General features: G+C 41.8%; 2 protein-coding genes across 3 annotated transcripts in view; both read right to left on the reverse strand.

Annotated features, from left to right (window-relative positions):
* The window catches only part of STIM1 (stromal interaction molecule 1), a 232,480-nt gene that overhangs the window by 62,893 nt on the left and 153,899 nt on the right, over positions 1-15,688 (reverse strand). For both annotated transcript variants that reach the window (XM_054440110.2, XM_054440109.2), the window contains exon 3: positions 5,894-6,008. In XM_054440110.2, the coding sequence (XP_054296085.1) occupies positions 5,894-6,008 (115 nt within the window). The remainder of the gene's footprint in view (positions 1-5,893; positions 6,009-15,688) is intronic.
* LOC129008197 (small ribosomal subunit protein uS14-like) lies at positions 10,752-10,922 on the reverse strand. The gene has a single exon (XM_054440112.1). It carries the CDS (start codon positions 10,920-10,922, stop codon positions 10,752-10,754), a length of 171 nt encoding a protein of 56 aa, XP_054296087.1.

Consider the following 15,688-nt stretch of genomic DNA (forward strand, 5'->3'; position numbering starts at 1 on the left):
TGAAATAAATGTGACCTGTACATACATTTAAGGAAGATTAAAGCAAGTAAGATAATTATTTACCTGCTTATTTCAGTTCAAGGTTGAGAGTGGCTGGAGCCTATCCTCGGCAGCTCAGGGTGCCAGGTGGGAACCAATCCTGAATCAGATGCCATTCCATTGCAGGGCGCACACACGCACACACCACATACACACACATGCACACTCTGTCTCTCTCTGTCTCTCTGTCTCTCTCTGTCTCTCTCTCTCTCTCTGCCCCTCCCCCCACCCTCCTTCCCTCCCTCCTCTCTCTCCCTCTCCCTCACTCAGACTGGGACCATTTAGACATGCCAATTCACCTAAAGTGCACATCTTTGGGATGTGGGAGGAAACTGATGTACCTGGAGAAAGCCCATGCAGACATGGAGAGAATGTGCAAACTCCACAAAGAGACAGTGGTCCCAGGAGGGAAGCAATTTTTTTATTTTCATCAGCATTATAATCAAACAAGGTTGAATGAAGTGACATTATTCAGGAACCTGCTGTACTACTCCACTGCTTCCTGCAGAGAAATTCTATCGTCCAAAGAACAGCACAGACAGAAAAGGAGATCTGTGAACTTATTTACTGTAATGTTTATTTTATTTTATTTATTTATTTATTTTTAATTTTTTTTTTTTTTTTTTTTGAGATGGAGTTTCGCTCTTTGTTGCTCAAGCTGGAGTGCCATGGCGCGATCTTGGCTCACTGCAACCTCTGCTTTCCAGTTTCAAGCAATTCTCCTGCCTCAACCTCCCGAGCAGCTGGGATTACAGGTGCCCATCACCACACCCGGCTAATTTTTTTGTATTTTTAGTAGAGATGGGGTTTCACCATGTTGGCCAGGCTGGTCTTGAACTCCTGACCTCATGATCTGCCTGCCTCAGCCTCCCAAAGTGCTGGGATTACAGGCGTGAGCCACCATGCCCGGCCTGTAATGTTTATTTTCTACCAGGCTTTTGGAAACAAAAACTTTTGGAAACGACTACTATGGCAAAGTCCACAGGCACACTAGACTACCAGGTTCTTTTGCTTTTAGCTGCAATCATATTTCATAGAATCAAAGATTGATAGTTAGAAAGTCTTCATTCATAAAAATGAGGAAAGAAGTTACTACTTAAGAAATATTGGCCAAGTGTGGTGGCTCACGCCTGTAATCCTAGAACTTTGGAAGGCCGAGGCAGGTGGATCACCTATAGTCAGGAGTTCAAGACCAGCCTGGTCCAACATGGTGAAACCCCGTCTCTACTAAAAATACAAAAATTAGCCAGGCATGGGGGTTCACGCCTGTAATCCCAGCTACTCGGGAGGCTGATGCAGGAGAATCTCCTGAACTTGGAAGGCAGAGGTTGCAGTTAGCCGAGAACATTCCACTGCACTCCAGCCTGGGCAACAGAGCAAGACTCCATCTCAAAAAAAAAAAAAAAAAAAGAAAAAAAAAGAAATATTCACCAGACACAGTGGCTCATGCCTGTAATCCCAGCATTTTAGGAGGCTGAGGCGGGTAGATCACTTGAGATCAGGAGTTCAAGACCAGCCTAGCCAACATGGCAAAACCTCATCTCTATTAAAAATACAAAAATTAGCTGGACGTGATGGTGCATGCTTGTAATCCCAGCTACTTGGGAGGCCGAGGCAAAAGAATCGTTGAACCTGGGAAGCAGAGGCTGCAGTGAGCCAAGATCATGCCACTGAACTCCAGCCTGGGCTACAGAGTGAGACTCTGTCTCAAAAGAAGAAATATACTTTGTTAGGCAGATAGCATCATTTAAAATCTAGTGTCCAGGAAAGGAGAAGAGACAGTAATGATGCACTTTGCTTAGAAAAAATGAAAGCCATGCTTAGAGGAGAATTCCCTTAGGTCAGTGCCTCCCATCATTCTTCTCTAAAAATGACACTGTTATTGTTTCCAATGGCTCAAATATGCAAACAGTAATTCTATTTCTCAAGGATTCTACAAAATCTACCCAGCCACCCTTCCTTTAAGGAACTGCCACTCCTCTAACCTCATATGATCCTGTAGGGGCTGGAAATTGCAGCTCTCTCCAAACCCTACACACACACTCCCACCATCACCACCCTATTTAAATCTGTAATCCACACTACGCCAATCTGATTCTTCTCTTGTCATATCTGACTCTTGAGCAAAGACACTTAGAAATAAAAAAATGAATAAAGCTGAGTCATATGAAAGTAGCTAATTAGAAAAGGCCAATCCCCCAGGCACGGTGGTTCACACCTATAATCCCTGCACTTTGAGAGGCCGAGGTGGGCAGATAATGAGGTCAAGGGATCGAGACCATCCTGGCCAACCAACATGGTGAAACCCCGTCTCTACTAAAAATACAAAAATTAGCTGGGCGTAGTGGCGCACACCTGTAGTCCCAGCTACTCAGGAGGCTGAGGCAGTAGAATCGCTTGAACCTGGGAGGCAGAGGTTACAGTGAGCTGACATTGCGCCACTGCACTCCAGCCCAGGTGACAGAGTGAGACTCCATCTCAAAAAAAAAAAAAAGAAAAAAAAGAAAAGGCGAATCCCCTAGTCTCTGCTGCTGGATTTCCTGGAGTGGCCCTCATTCTTGGTCCTTCTTCAACCCTGCTTTACCAGTTCTTCCATACTTAATTATTCAATGTTGTATATAATAAAGAATTTGGCAGATCTTTGTCCTGGGTTACTGGGAGGTACCCACTGAACTTTTGGAATATTCCCAGTGATAGGAATGTCTTTATTATTCCTGGTGGGTCCCTTGGATCACACATGAGTTCAGGTTAATAAGATGACTCAGGATGGGGGTTGTTCACTATAAAAATCAACTACGTGACTAGAACACTGGGGCTCTGAGCCCGGTGATACCAATCCAACCTTTATGGAGAAAAAGGGAGCTGGAACTTAAGTTCAATCATGTGCCTAAGAATTCAATCAAACTTGCCTATGTAATGAAACCCTAAGAAAAACACTGAACACCAAAGTTCAGTTGAGTTTCCTGGGTGGCAAACACTCTGATGTGCTGGAAACGGAGATGTGTCCTGATTCCACAAGGAGAGGACACAAAAGTGCCATATTCAGGACCCTTCCATATCTTGCCCTATAAATTTCTTCTTTTGGCTTGTCCTGATTTGTAACTTTTATAATAAAATTGTAATCATAAATATAGGGCTTTCTTGAATTCTCTAAGTAGTCCTAGTTAATTATCAAACCTGAGAAGGCCATGGTAATACATGAATTGTAGCAAGCTGGTCAGAAGTGCAGGTGACCTGGGAACAGCTTGAAATTATGGCTGATGTCTGAAGTGAGAGTAATCTTATTGGGGGCTGTGAACTTAACTTGTGAAGTCTGTGCTAACTCTATATAATCATAATATCTATACTTCATATGGTTTCTGTGAGAAATAAATAAGTTAATATATGTAAAACACTTAGAAACAGTGCCTAGCACATATTAAATACTATATAAATGTTAAAGTAGTTTTTCAGTTTTTGTTGTTGCTGCTGCTGTTTTTATTACTAAAGCCCAGAGTTGGCTAAGATAGAGATTAGAAAACTTATCTGCTAAGATCTATATAACACAGAGAAAAGATTGGCTCCCAACATTAGTCAGAAAAATGTTAACAATGCTAATCACACAGATGGTAGTGACACTAGCCAGCTAATGTTCTGAACACAAGTGACCACTGCTGACATCTACATCATCTAGCTAAACTCAGAACAGCTAGTTTGAGCCAGTGCCAGAATATTAAATGCTTTTTGTAGCTCTGGAAATCATCACTCCAGAGAGATTAGGGGCCTTTCTCTGAATAATGAAGCAAATTATTGGGAGGAAGAGGACATATAAAAATTCTCACTTTTAGTCTGTCAAATCACCAGGTATAACACACAGTAAGCAAATTCTAATAGGGTACATATATATCATTTCTCATCTTAGCTGTGAACTACATCACTGCATTGAAATGCTTTTCTCCACTCATGGTTAATGAGGACTCTCCCCCAAAAAACCTCACTCCATTGTCTTTCATTTTCCTGTAATTTAGAATACACTGGAAGTGTTCCAAATAGTTGCTAAGTCCAAAAATAAAGTCCTTGCCAGAAAACTGCCTGGAGCTGTTTTCTAGCATTATGATTTAGTCCCTCTGTTTCTGCCCTCTCACTTTCCTTTCCTAGATACTTCTATGCGAGCTTTCAGAAAAGGCCAGAATGCTCTCCCTGCCATCTTTAATTCTAAGTTCCTCCTTTTGAAACCCACTCTTAAAAACCAGCCACCCTGTCCTCATGTCATTAGAGAAAAATAAGAAAGCCAAAACTAAATGATGCTAATGGAAGATTTTTTTCCTGGCACCGCTGGTATAGTTCCAAAGCTCAAGTCACTGCTTAATCTTCATCAGTACCTAGCCTGAGTTGCTCGAGAGCTATTAAAGAAAAACACCCAGAAGGAACTCAGCTTCCAAAGATATCCAGGAAGCTCTCTCCTACAGCTGCCTAATTTTTCTTCTACATTGATAAAACATAGAGTTAACAGGAAGCATCAGCCTGTCCATCCCATAATCAGGATTAGAATTCAGGTCTTCCTGCTTCACATTTAATGCTCCCCATCTACAATATAGATTATCCCTTTCAGATCTCAAATTCTATAAGCCTAAATTAAAATGTAAATAAAAATAGAAACTGCCTCATTCCTACCAAAACTAGTCTTCTCTACCCTAGACTAATGCTTTCAACCAAGAGGGTATTGAAAAGCATTGGCCTACAGAGCTGAAGTTCTGGCTCTACTAAATGCATGATAATGACAAGTAACTTTATACATCTAGGCCTAAGGTTCCTCAAATAAAAACCAGGGATCCTGATGGTTACTTACATTTAACCCCTGTTACATCAGAACCTGCCCTAAGAGACCCTGGGAAGAAAGATTTCTTCTAGTCTTATTGTTATCTGTGCCCTAGCCACAGATATAAATGGAGAGGAAGCTAAAGCCCTGTTTTCCCCTTCCCTGTCAAGTCTCGCACAATTAGACATGCTCTTTCACTAAGAACTCTGAAGGAAATGCTCCAGAAAAAAAAATGGTAATCATGGTTTAGCAGTTTTACAGAAATCTGAAGTTTTCATTAAGCTCAACATGGGTCAGTAGAGTGGTATGACTAGTGAGGCACCGGTATCTAATCAGACTGCATTAACAGATGCACAGGATTCAGAAACAAGAAGGTGACAGTCCTGCTCAACTCTGTGATGATAAAATCACACTTGAAGGTCTGCAGCCAACTATAGGATCTAAGAAACACATTAACAAAAGTGCTTATAGGCAGGAAATCAAGACGAGAAGGAGGCTGAGAAAATGTTTTCTTCAAGAAGTAGGGCTACTTAACCTGGAAAAAAGAAGACTCAGGAGAGAGTCACTCTACACTAGTGCTTTCAACCAAAATGGTATAGAAAAGCTTTCAATCAAGATGGTATAGAAGAGGAGAGAGTCTGTCTGTACCCTCACCCTATCTTTGAATTGTCTAGGACTCAGCAGAGCTGGGACTAAGTGGGAAGCTAGAGAAGAAAGGGGCTGCCTCAAGAGACCAGCAAGCTCCCTATCTCTGGAGATAAAGCAGCAGAACCTGGAAGATTCCTATGCCAGGATCAGGTGGGTGAGGAAAGGGGTAGGAATAGGATAGAATTCAAAAAGTATTCTAATGAAGAAAAACGCCAACTCTGGAGAACCTTCCCCCATGCCCAGCAGAGTGACTATATTCAGTCTTATTTAGTGACTGTATGTAGAATAATTTCAATAATTTGCCCTTTACTAAGCATTTTATATACATGTTCTTTTAAGGCCAAGTTGCTGCTTTTCTCTTCTCTAAACCTTCCCACAACTCGGATTGATGACCAGGCTGCCTATTACCTTCTGATGACTTCCATGCCTTCCACAGGTCCTCCACGCTGATGAGCTTATCCTCACCGTGGAAGGTGCTGTGTTTCACCGTTGGGTCATGGTAATTGAGGTCTTCCCTCAGGAACTGCAAGGGAAAAGTACACAAGTCACAAGAGATACCTAGGAGTCAGCCAGTCAAGATCTCCACACAGGTCACCTGCCTCTAGCTAGCCATAACACATTCCATCTACCCAACATACAAGTGTATCACATCACTCATGTATCCTTCCTTATGCACATGTCTTAGTTGCCAACTAAACTATCACTTCCTCTTTGTTACATGTCTCACTTGAAAAATATACATAAATTAGAAATTCTTCCTCATATTTTTTAATTATGAAAAGACAATACATGACAGTTAACTTGAAAATCAATAAGCTAAAAGAGGAAAGAAAAAAGGAAGGAAGAATTTAAAATGTTTGAGTACTTGCTTATAAATTAGGCAATATTCTAAGAATTTCCACAATATTTTCTCATCAAATCTTCACAACCAATGAATTATCACACTTATTTTATAAATGAGAACAGTGATACTCTTGAAGATAATGCCATTTGCCCCAAATTACATTAGGTTTAGACAGGTTAATTTACTGTGATGGTTGTTTGTTTGTTTGTCTTGAGACAGAGTCTCACTCGTTGCCCAGGCTGGAGTGCAGTGGTGCGATTTCGGCTCACTGCAACCTCTACCTCCCAAGTTCAAGCAATTCTCTTGTCTCAGCCTCCTGAGTAGCTAGGATTACAGGCGTGTGCCACCTGACCCAGCTAACTCTTTGTATTTTAGTAAAGATAGGGTTTCACCATTGCCCAGGCTGGTCTCAAACTCCTGAGCTCAGGCAATCCACCCATCTCGGTCTCCCAAAGTGCTAGGATTACAGGTGTAAGCCACCGTACCCGGCCAACTGTAATGGTTTTAAAACATGTCCACAAATCGTTTGACAATCCTCCCATTAAAGGTGGATTTCCCTCCCCTTTAATATAGGCTGACATTAGTGACTCATCTTCTAACAAATAGAATGTGGCAGCAGTGATGTTGCATGACACCCAAATTTAGGTTAGAAAAAGCAATATAAATTTCACCTGGCTCTCTCTCTTTTGGGCCCTGAGGGGCCCTGAGTCAAAATGTAAGAAGCCTGGCTACCCTGAAGCCACCCTGCTGGAAATATCATGTGGAAAGTCTATGTAGAGATAGAAATGTGTGAGTAGCCCCAGCTGTTTGAGTCTTCAAGTTCAGGAGTCAGGTATGTGAGTGACTGAGACTTCAGTTGATTCCAGCCCCCAGCTCTGCAATCAAATTGGGTATAGAAGGAATATACCTCAACACAATAAAGGCCATATATGACAAACCCACATCTAATATATTGAACAGGGAAAAGTTGAAAGCTTTTCCTCTAAAATCTGGAACAAGACAAGGATGCCTTCGTTCACCGCTATTATTCAACATAGTAATGAAAGTCCTAGCCAGAGCAAATAGGCAAGAGGAAAGAAAGAAAGGAAAGGAAGGGAAGGAAGGGAAGGAAGGAAAGAAGAAAAGCATCAAAGTTGGAAAGAAGGAAGTCAAACTGCCCCTGCATGCAGACAACATGATCTTCTCTTTTTTTTTTTTTTTGAGACAGGTTCTTATTCTGTCACCCAGGCTGTAGTGCAGTGGCACAATCTCAGCTGACTGCAACCTCCGCCTCCTGGGCCTCAAGAGATCCTCCCATCTCTGCCTCCCAAGTAGCTGGGACTACAGGTGTGCACGCCACCCCACCTGGCTAATTTTTTGTATTTTTGGTAGAGACGGGATTTTACCACGTTACCCAGGCTGGTCTCAAACTCCTGATCTCAAGGGATCCACCCACCTCTGCTTCCCAAAGTGCTGGAATTACAGGTGTGAGCCACCATGCCCAACCAATAACATGATATTAAATCTAGAAAAATCTACAGACGCCACCAAAAAACTGTTAGAACTAGTAAACAGATCTGAAAAAGAAATCAAAAAAGCAATCCCATTTACAATAGCTACAAAAAATAATAAAATACCTAAGAATAAATTTAACCAAGGAGGTAAAAGATTTCTACAATGAAAACTGTAAAATACTGATGAACTAAATTGAAGAAGACACAAATAAATGGAAAGATATCCCATGTACATGGGTTGGAAGAATTAATATTGTTAAAAGATTCATACTACCCAAAGCAATCTATGGATTCAATGTAATCCCTATCTAAATTTCAATGACATTCTTGACAGAAATAGAAAAAAAAAATCCTAAAATTCATATGGAACCATAAAGAAACCTGAATAGCCAAAGCCATCTTGAGCGAAAAGAACAAAGCTAGAGCAATCACACCATCTGACTTTAAAATATTCTCCAAAACAATAGTAACTGAAACAGCATGGTGCTGACATAAAAACAGACATATAGACCAATGGAAAAGAATACAGAACACAGGAATAAAATCCATATATGTATAGCCAATTGATTTCAGACAAATGCATGAACAAACACTGAGGAAAGGACAATCTCTTCAATAAACTGTACTGGGGGCTAGGCGCGGTGGCTCATGCCTGTAATCCCAGCACTTGGGAGGCCAAGGCAGGTGGATCCCCTGAAGTCGGGAGTTGGAGACCAGCCTGGCCAGCATGGCGAAACCCCATCTCTACTAAAAATACAAAAATTGGCTAGGCATGGTGGTACATGCCTGTAATCCCAGTTACTTGGGAGGCTGAGGCAGGAGAATCACTTGAACCCAGGAAGTGGAGGCTGCAGTGAGCTAATATCATGTCACTGCACTGCCAAAAAAAAAAATAACAACCACCACCACCACCACCACCACCACCACAGGCAACAAAATACAAAAATAGATAAATGGGATTAAATCAAAATAAAATGGAAACAATGAAAAGTGAAGAGACAACCTACAGAATGGGAGAAAACATCTGCAAATTACACATCTGACAAGGAGTTAATATCTAGAATACATAAGGAACTCGAACAACTCAATAGAAAAAAAATCAGATTAAAAAATCGGTGAAAGATCTAACTAGACATTTCTCAAAAGAAGACAAACAAGACTGAGCCCAGTGGTTCATGCCTGTAATCATGGCACTTTGGGAAGCGAAAGTGGGAGGATCACTTGAACTCAGGATTTTGAGACCAGCCTGGGCAGCATAAGGAGACTCCGTCTGTGCAAAAAATTTTAAAAAAAAATTAGCCAGGTGTGGTGGTTTATGCCTGTGGTCCTAGCTATAGGCTGAAGCTAGAGCCTGAGGTCAGAGGATCACTTGAGCCTGGGAGATCAAGGTTGTAGTGAGTTGTGATCATGCCACTCTACTCCAGCCTGGGTTACAGAGCGAGACCTTGTCTCAGAGAAAAAAGAAAAAAAAAGTCCAAAAGATATGTGAAAAATATGCTCAATATCACTAATCATCAGGGAAATGGAAATCAAAACCACAATGAGATATCATCTCACCCCAGTCAGTATGGCTATTAGCAAAAAAATAACAAATAACAAATGCTGCCAAGGATATAGAGAAAGGGGAACTCTTACACACTGTTGGTGGCAGTGTAAATTAGTACAGTCACTATATAAAACAGTATGGAGGTTCCTCAAAACATGAAAAATAGAACTACCATATGATCCAGCAATCCCACTATTGGGTACACATCCAAAGGAAATGAAATCAGCATGTTGAAGAGACATCTTCACTTCCATGTTTATTGCAGCACTATTCACAATAGCCAAGACATGGAATCAACCTCAGGGCCCATCAGCAAATGAGTGTTTAAAGAAAATGTCGTATATTTACACAACAGCATACTATTCAGCCATAAAGAAAAAAAGAATGAAATTCTGTCATTTGTGGCAACATGGATGTGCCTCGAGGACATTATGCTAAGTGAAATAAGCCAGGCACAAAAAATAAATACCACATGTTCTCACTCATATATGGAATCTTAAAAAGCTGATCTCATAGAAGTAGGACGTAGGATAGTGGTTACCAGAATCTGGGAAGGGTAGACAGGGAGATGGGCAGAGATTTGTCAGTGGGTACAAATTTACAGTTGGGAGGGTAAATTTATAAGTTCTAGTGTTCCATTGCACAGTAGGGTGATTTTAGTTAATAATAATACATTGTATATTTCAAAATAGCTAGAAGAAAGGATTTTGAGTGTTCACCACAAAGAAATGATATATGTTTGAGATGACAGATATACTAATTGCCTCCTAATTTGATCATTATACATTGTATACATGTATCAAAACATCACACTGTATCCTATAAATATGTACAATTTTTTTGGATGGTTGGTTGGTTGGTGGGGTTTTTTGTTGTTGTTGTTGAGACAGTGTCTCGCTCTGTCACCCAGGCTGGGTGATCCTCCTGCCTCAGCTTCCCAAGTAACTTGGACTTGGGTGTGCACCACCGTACCAAGCTATTTTTTTTAATTTTTTGTAGAGACAGTGTCTCACTATGTTGCCCAAGCTGGTCTCAAACTCCCGAGCTCAAGCAATCCTCCTGCCTCAGCCTCCCAAGGTGCTCGGATTACAGGTGTCAGCCACCATGCCTGGCCAATATGTACAACTGTTATGTATCAATTACAAATAAAATAAAACTTTAAAAATGTTTTTAAATAAAATATAATTTAAATAAATAAAAAGCAGGGAAGAGGAATAGGAGATGCCAAGAGTAGTGGTATTCACAATTTGTCATTTTAATGAGAGGAATCAAGGTTTCATTAAGAAGCTGACTTCATTTTCTTCATTTTTATTTTATGTACAAACAGCTAATATGATTTTTCATTGTGTGGATGCCTTGGATAATCCATTCAAGGAAGATCACTTAGTCCAATTTAATGAAACCTATATTCTTCACGTACTGATGGCAACACTGGAGGCACATATTGAGGCTATATTTCCAGATCAGACCATGCTGGTTTGAGCAGATGCAACAAGAGCGAGAACTGTGGCCAGATTTTTGTGGGTGGCTCCAGTAGAGCTGCTCGTGATCCATTTTGCCTTCAGGAGTGCAACAAGGCAAAAGATAAGAAGGTGACTTTAAAGCAAATATTTAAAGGAGGTGTGGGAGAAAGGCATGCAGAATAACTGGGAGAAGAGTATCCCAAGAATGGAGAAGGGCAGATGCAAAAGTCCCTGAGGCAAGAGAACATACTTGGTATGTTCAAGGAATAACAAGAAGGCCAGTATGGCTGGAGAGAAATGAGTAAGGTGGTAACTAGCAGGAGATGAACTCAAAGAAGCCACAGGGTTCCAGAACACAGATCCCCCCTTTTTATGCCTTTTTTTTTTTGAAACAGTTTCGTTCTTATTGCCCAGGCTGGAGTGCAGGGGCACAAACTTGGCTCACTGCAACCTCTACCTCCCAGTTTCAAGCAATTCTCCTGCCTCAGCCTCCCGAGTAGCTGGGATTACAGGCATGCACCACCACTCCCAGCTAATTTTGTACTTTTTAATAGAGACGGGGTTTCTCCATGTTAGTCAGGCTGGTCTTGAACTCCAGACCTCAGGTGATCCACCCGCCTCGGCCTCCCAAAGTGCTGGGATTATAGGCGTGAGCCACTGCACCCAGCTGCCTTTTTAGGCTATTATCAAGACTTTGATTTTTCACTCTGAGATGGGAGCTGTTACAGGGATTTGAACAGAGGTATAACATGAAGACATTTATATTTTTAAAACGATTTCTCTGGATACTGTGTTAAAAAGTAGACTATAAAAGGGAAAGGGCAGATACAAAGAAATCACTCAGGTGGCTATTGCAATAACATGAGCTAATGGTGGCTTGAAACAAGGTGGTAGCTGTGGAAGTGATGAGAATTTGTCAGAATTGGGATATATTTTAGAGATCAAATCTGCTATCCCCATAATTTTTTAGGTTTGATTAATCAGGTTCTTCAAGATATACCCTTCTTTGGTCCTCATAGGCTCCAACCTAGAACCTCTTAATCTAAGACTAGAAAGACAGTTATTACAAGCAGGCCTTGGGAGCAGAAATGCCAAAATCTCCAAGGAAGGGGTTTTTCTGCCATTATCAGATAACTCCAGGAAACCATCTGACATGAGATACCAGCTGCTTATAGGAAATCAACAAGAAATAGACTCATTTTTATAGTCAAGTCTGATCACCGAGGTAAGTGGAGAGCAGAGAAACTCAGAAAGTACAAGGAAGATCTGCACAGGGACTCATATACAGACCCTACTGGTGCCACAAAGCACACAAAAAACAAGTAGGGTCAGAAAACAAGGTCAGAGAGAAGATGATGCCAAAAAAGGAACTGGCAAATAGAAGCTCTACCTGAAGGAAGGTACTTATGCTGAATGGGACCTCTTTAGAAAATAAAGAAATGAAGCTGCAACAATCAGGCCTTAAGAGTCAGAAAGGCAGAACCCGGTGGACTTCCAAGATGGCCAAATAGGAACAGCTCCAGTCTACAGCTCCCAGTGAGATCAATGCAGAAGACGGGTGATTTCTGCATTTCCAACTGAGGTACCTGGTTCATCTCACTGGGACTGGTTGGACAGTGGGTGCAGCCCACGGAGGATGAGCCAAAGCAGGGCGAGGCATTGCCTCACCTGGGAAGTGCAAGGGGTCAGGGGATTTCCCTTTCCTAGCCAAAGGGAAGCCATGAGTGACTTTACCTGGCGGAACGGTACACTTCTGCCCAAATACTGCACTTTTCCCATGGTCTTCGCAACCGGCAGATCCAGGAGATTCCCTCCCGTGCCTGGCTCAGCAGGTCCCACACACACAGAGCCTTCCTTGCTGCTAGTGCAGCAGTCTGAGATCGACCCGGGACACTGGAGCTTGGTGGAGGGAGGGGCATCCGCCATTGCTGAGGCTTGAGTAGGCAGTTCTATGCTCACAGTGTAAATAAAGTGGCAAGGAGCTCAAACTGGGCGGAGCCCATCACAGCTCAGCAAGGCCTACTGCCTCTCTAGATTCCATCTCTGGGGGCAGGGCATATCTGAACAAAAGGCAGCAGACAGCTTCTGCAGATTTAAACGTCCCTGCCTGACAGCTCTGAAGAGAGCAGTGGTTCTCCCAGCACAGCATTTGAGCTCCGATAATGGACAGACTGCCTCCTCAAGTGGGTCCCTGACCCCCGTGTAGCCTGACTGGGAGACACCTCCCAGTAGGGACCAACAGATACCTCATACAGGCGGGTGACCCTCTGGGACAAAACTTCCAGAGGAAGGATCAGGCAGAACATTTGCTGTTCTGCAGCCTCCACTGGTGATACCCAGGCAAACAGGGTCTGGAGTGGACCTCCCGCAAACTCCAACAGACATGCAGCTGAGGGGCCTGTCTGTTAGAAGGAAAATTAACAAACAGAAAGGAATAGCATCAACATCAACAAAAAGGACATCCACAGCAAAACCCCATCTGTAGGTCACCAACATCAAAGACCAAAGGTAGATAAAACCACAAAGATGGGGAGAAACCAGAACAGAAAGGCTGAAAATTCCAAAAACTGGAACGCCTCTTCTCCTCCAAAGGAACACAACTCCTCGCCAGCAAGGGAACAAAACTGGAGGGAGGATGAGTTTAACGAGTTGACAGAAGTAGGCTTCAGAAGGTCGGTAATAACAAACTTCTCCGAGCTAAAGGAGCATGTTCTAACCCATTGCAATGAAGCTAAAATCCTTGAAAAAAGGTTAGACAAATGGCTAACTAGAATAACCAGTGTAGACAAGAGCTTAAATGACCTGATGGAGCTGAAAACCATAGTACGAGAACTTCGTGAAGCATACACAAGCTTCAATAGCCGATTTGATCAAGTGGAAGAAAAGATATCAGTGATTGAAGATCAAATTAATGAAATAAAGCAAGAAGACAAGATGAGAGAAAAAAATAAAAAGAAACGGACAAAGCCTCCAAGAAATATGGGACTATGTGAAAAGATCAAATCTACATTTGATTGGTGTACCTGAAAGTGACGGGGAGAATGCAACCAAGTTAGAAAACACTCTTCAGGATGTTATCCAGGAGAACTTCCCCAACCTAGCAAGGCAGGCCAACATTCAAATTCAGGAAATACACAGAACACCATAAAGATACTCCTCGAGAAGAGCAACCCCAAGACACATAATTGTCAGATTCACCAAGGTGGAAATGAAGGAAACAATGTTAAGGGCAGCCAGAGAGAGAGGTCGGGTTACCCACAAAGGGAAGCCCATCAGACTAACAGTGGATCTCTTGGCAGAAACCCTACAAGCCAGAAGAGAGTGGGGGCCAATATTCAACATTCTTAAATAATTTTCAACCCAGAATTTCATATCCAGCCAAACTAAGCTTCGTAAGTGAAGGAGAAATAAAATCCTTTACAGACAAGCAAATGCTGAGAGATTTTGTCACCACCAGGCCTGCCTTACAAGAGCTCCTGAAGGAAGCACTAAACATGGAAAGGACAACCAGTACCAGCCACTGCAAAAATATGCCAAATTGTAAAGACCATCGATGCTATGAAGAAACTGCATCAATTAACAGGTAAAATAACCAGCTAGCATCATAATGACAGGATCGAATTCACACATAACAATATTAACCTTAAATGTAAATGGGCTAAATGCCCAGTAAAAAGACACAGACTGGCAAATTTGATAAAGAGTCAAGACCCATCAGTAGCTGTATTCAGGAGACCCATCTCACGTGTAAAGACACATATAGGCTCAAAATAAAGGGACAGAGGAAGATCCACCAAGCTAATGGAAAGCAATAAAAAGCAGGGGTTGCAATCCTAGTCTCTGATAAAACAGACTTTAAACCAGCAAAGATCAAAAGAGACAAAGAAGGCCATTACATAATGGTAAAGGGATCAATTCAACAAGAAAAGCTAACTATCCAAAATATATATGCACCCAATACAAGAGCACACAGACTCCCAAAGCAAGTTCTTAGAGACCTACAAAGAGACTTAGACTCCCACACAATAATAATGGGAGACTTTAACACCCCACTGTCAATATTAGACAGATAAACAAGACAGAAAATTAACAAGGATATCCAGGACTTGAACTCAGCTCTGGACCAAGCAGACCTAATAGACATCTACAGAACTCTCCACCCCAAATCAACAGACTATAAATTCTTCTCAGCACCACATTACACTTATTCTAAAATTGACCACATAGTTGGAAGTAAAATACTCGTCAGCAAATGTAAAAGAACAGAAATCACAACAAACTTCTCTCAGACCACAGTGCAATCAAATTAGAATTCAGGATTAAGAAGTTCACTCAAAACCACACAGCTATGTGGAAACTGAACAACCTGCTCCTGAATGACTACTGGATAAATAATGAAATTAAGGCAGAAATAAAGATGTTCTTTGAAACCAATGAGAATAAAGACACAATATACCAGAATCTCTGGGACACATTTAAAACAGTGTTTAGAGGGAAATTTATATCACCAAATGCCCACAAGAGAAAGCAAGAAAGATCTAAAATTGACACCCTAACATCACAATTAAAAGAACTAGAGAAGAAATGGCAAACAAATTCAAGAGCTAGCAGAAGACAAGAAATAACTAAGATCACAGCAGAACTGAAGAAGATAGAGACACAAAAAACCCTTCAAAAAAATCAATGAATCGGCCGGGCGTGGTGGCTGATGCCTGTAATCCCAGCACTTTGGGAGACCAACGCGGGTGGATCACGAGGTCAGGAGATCGAGACCATCCTGGCTAACACAGTGAAACCCCGTCTCTACTAAAAAAAATACAAAAAAATCAGCCAGGCATGGTGGCGGGCGCCTGTAGT

Source organism: Pongo pygmaeus, chromosome 9 (genome assembly GCF_028885625.2).
Source record: "Pongo pygmaeus isolate AG05252 chromosome 9, NHGRI_mPonPyg2-v2.0_pri, whole genome shotgun sequence".
In the NCBI taxonomy this organism is placed as follows: domain Eukaryota; kingdom Metazoa; phylum Chordata; class Mammalia; order Primates; family Hominidae; genus Pongo; species Pongo pygmaeus.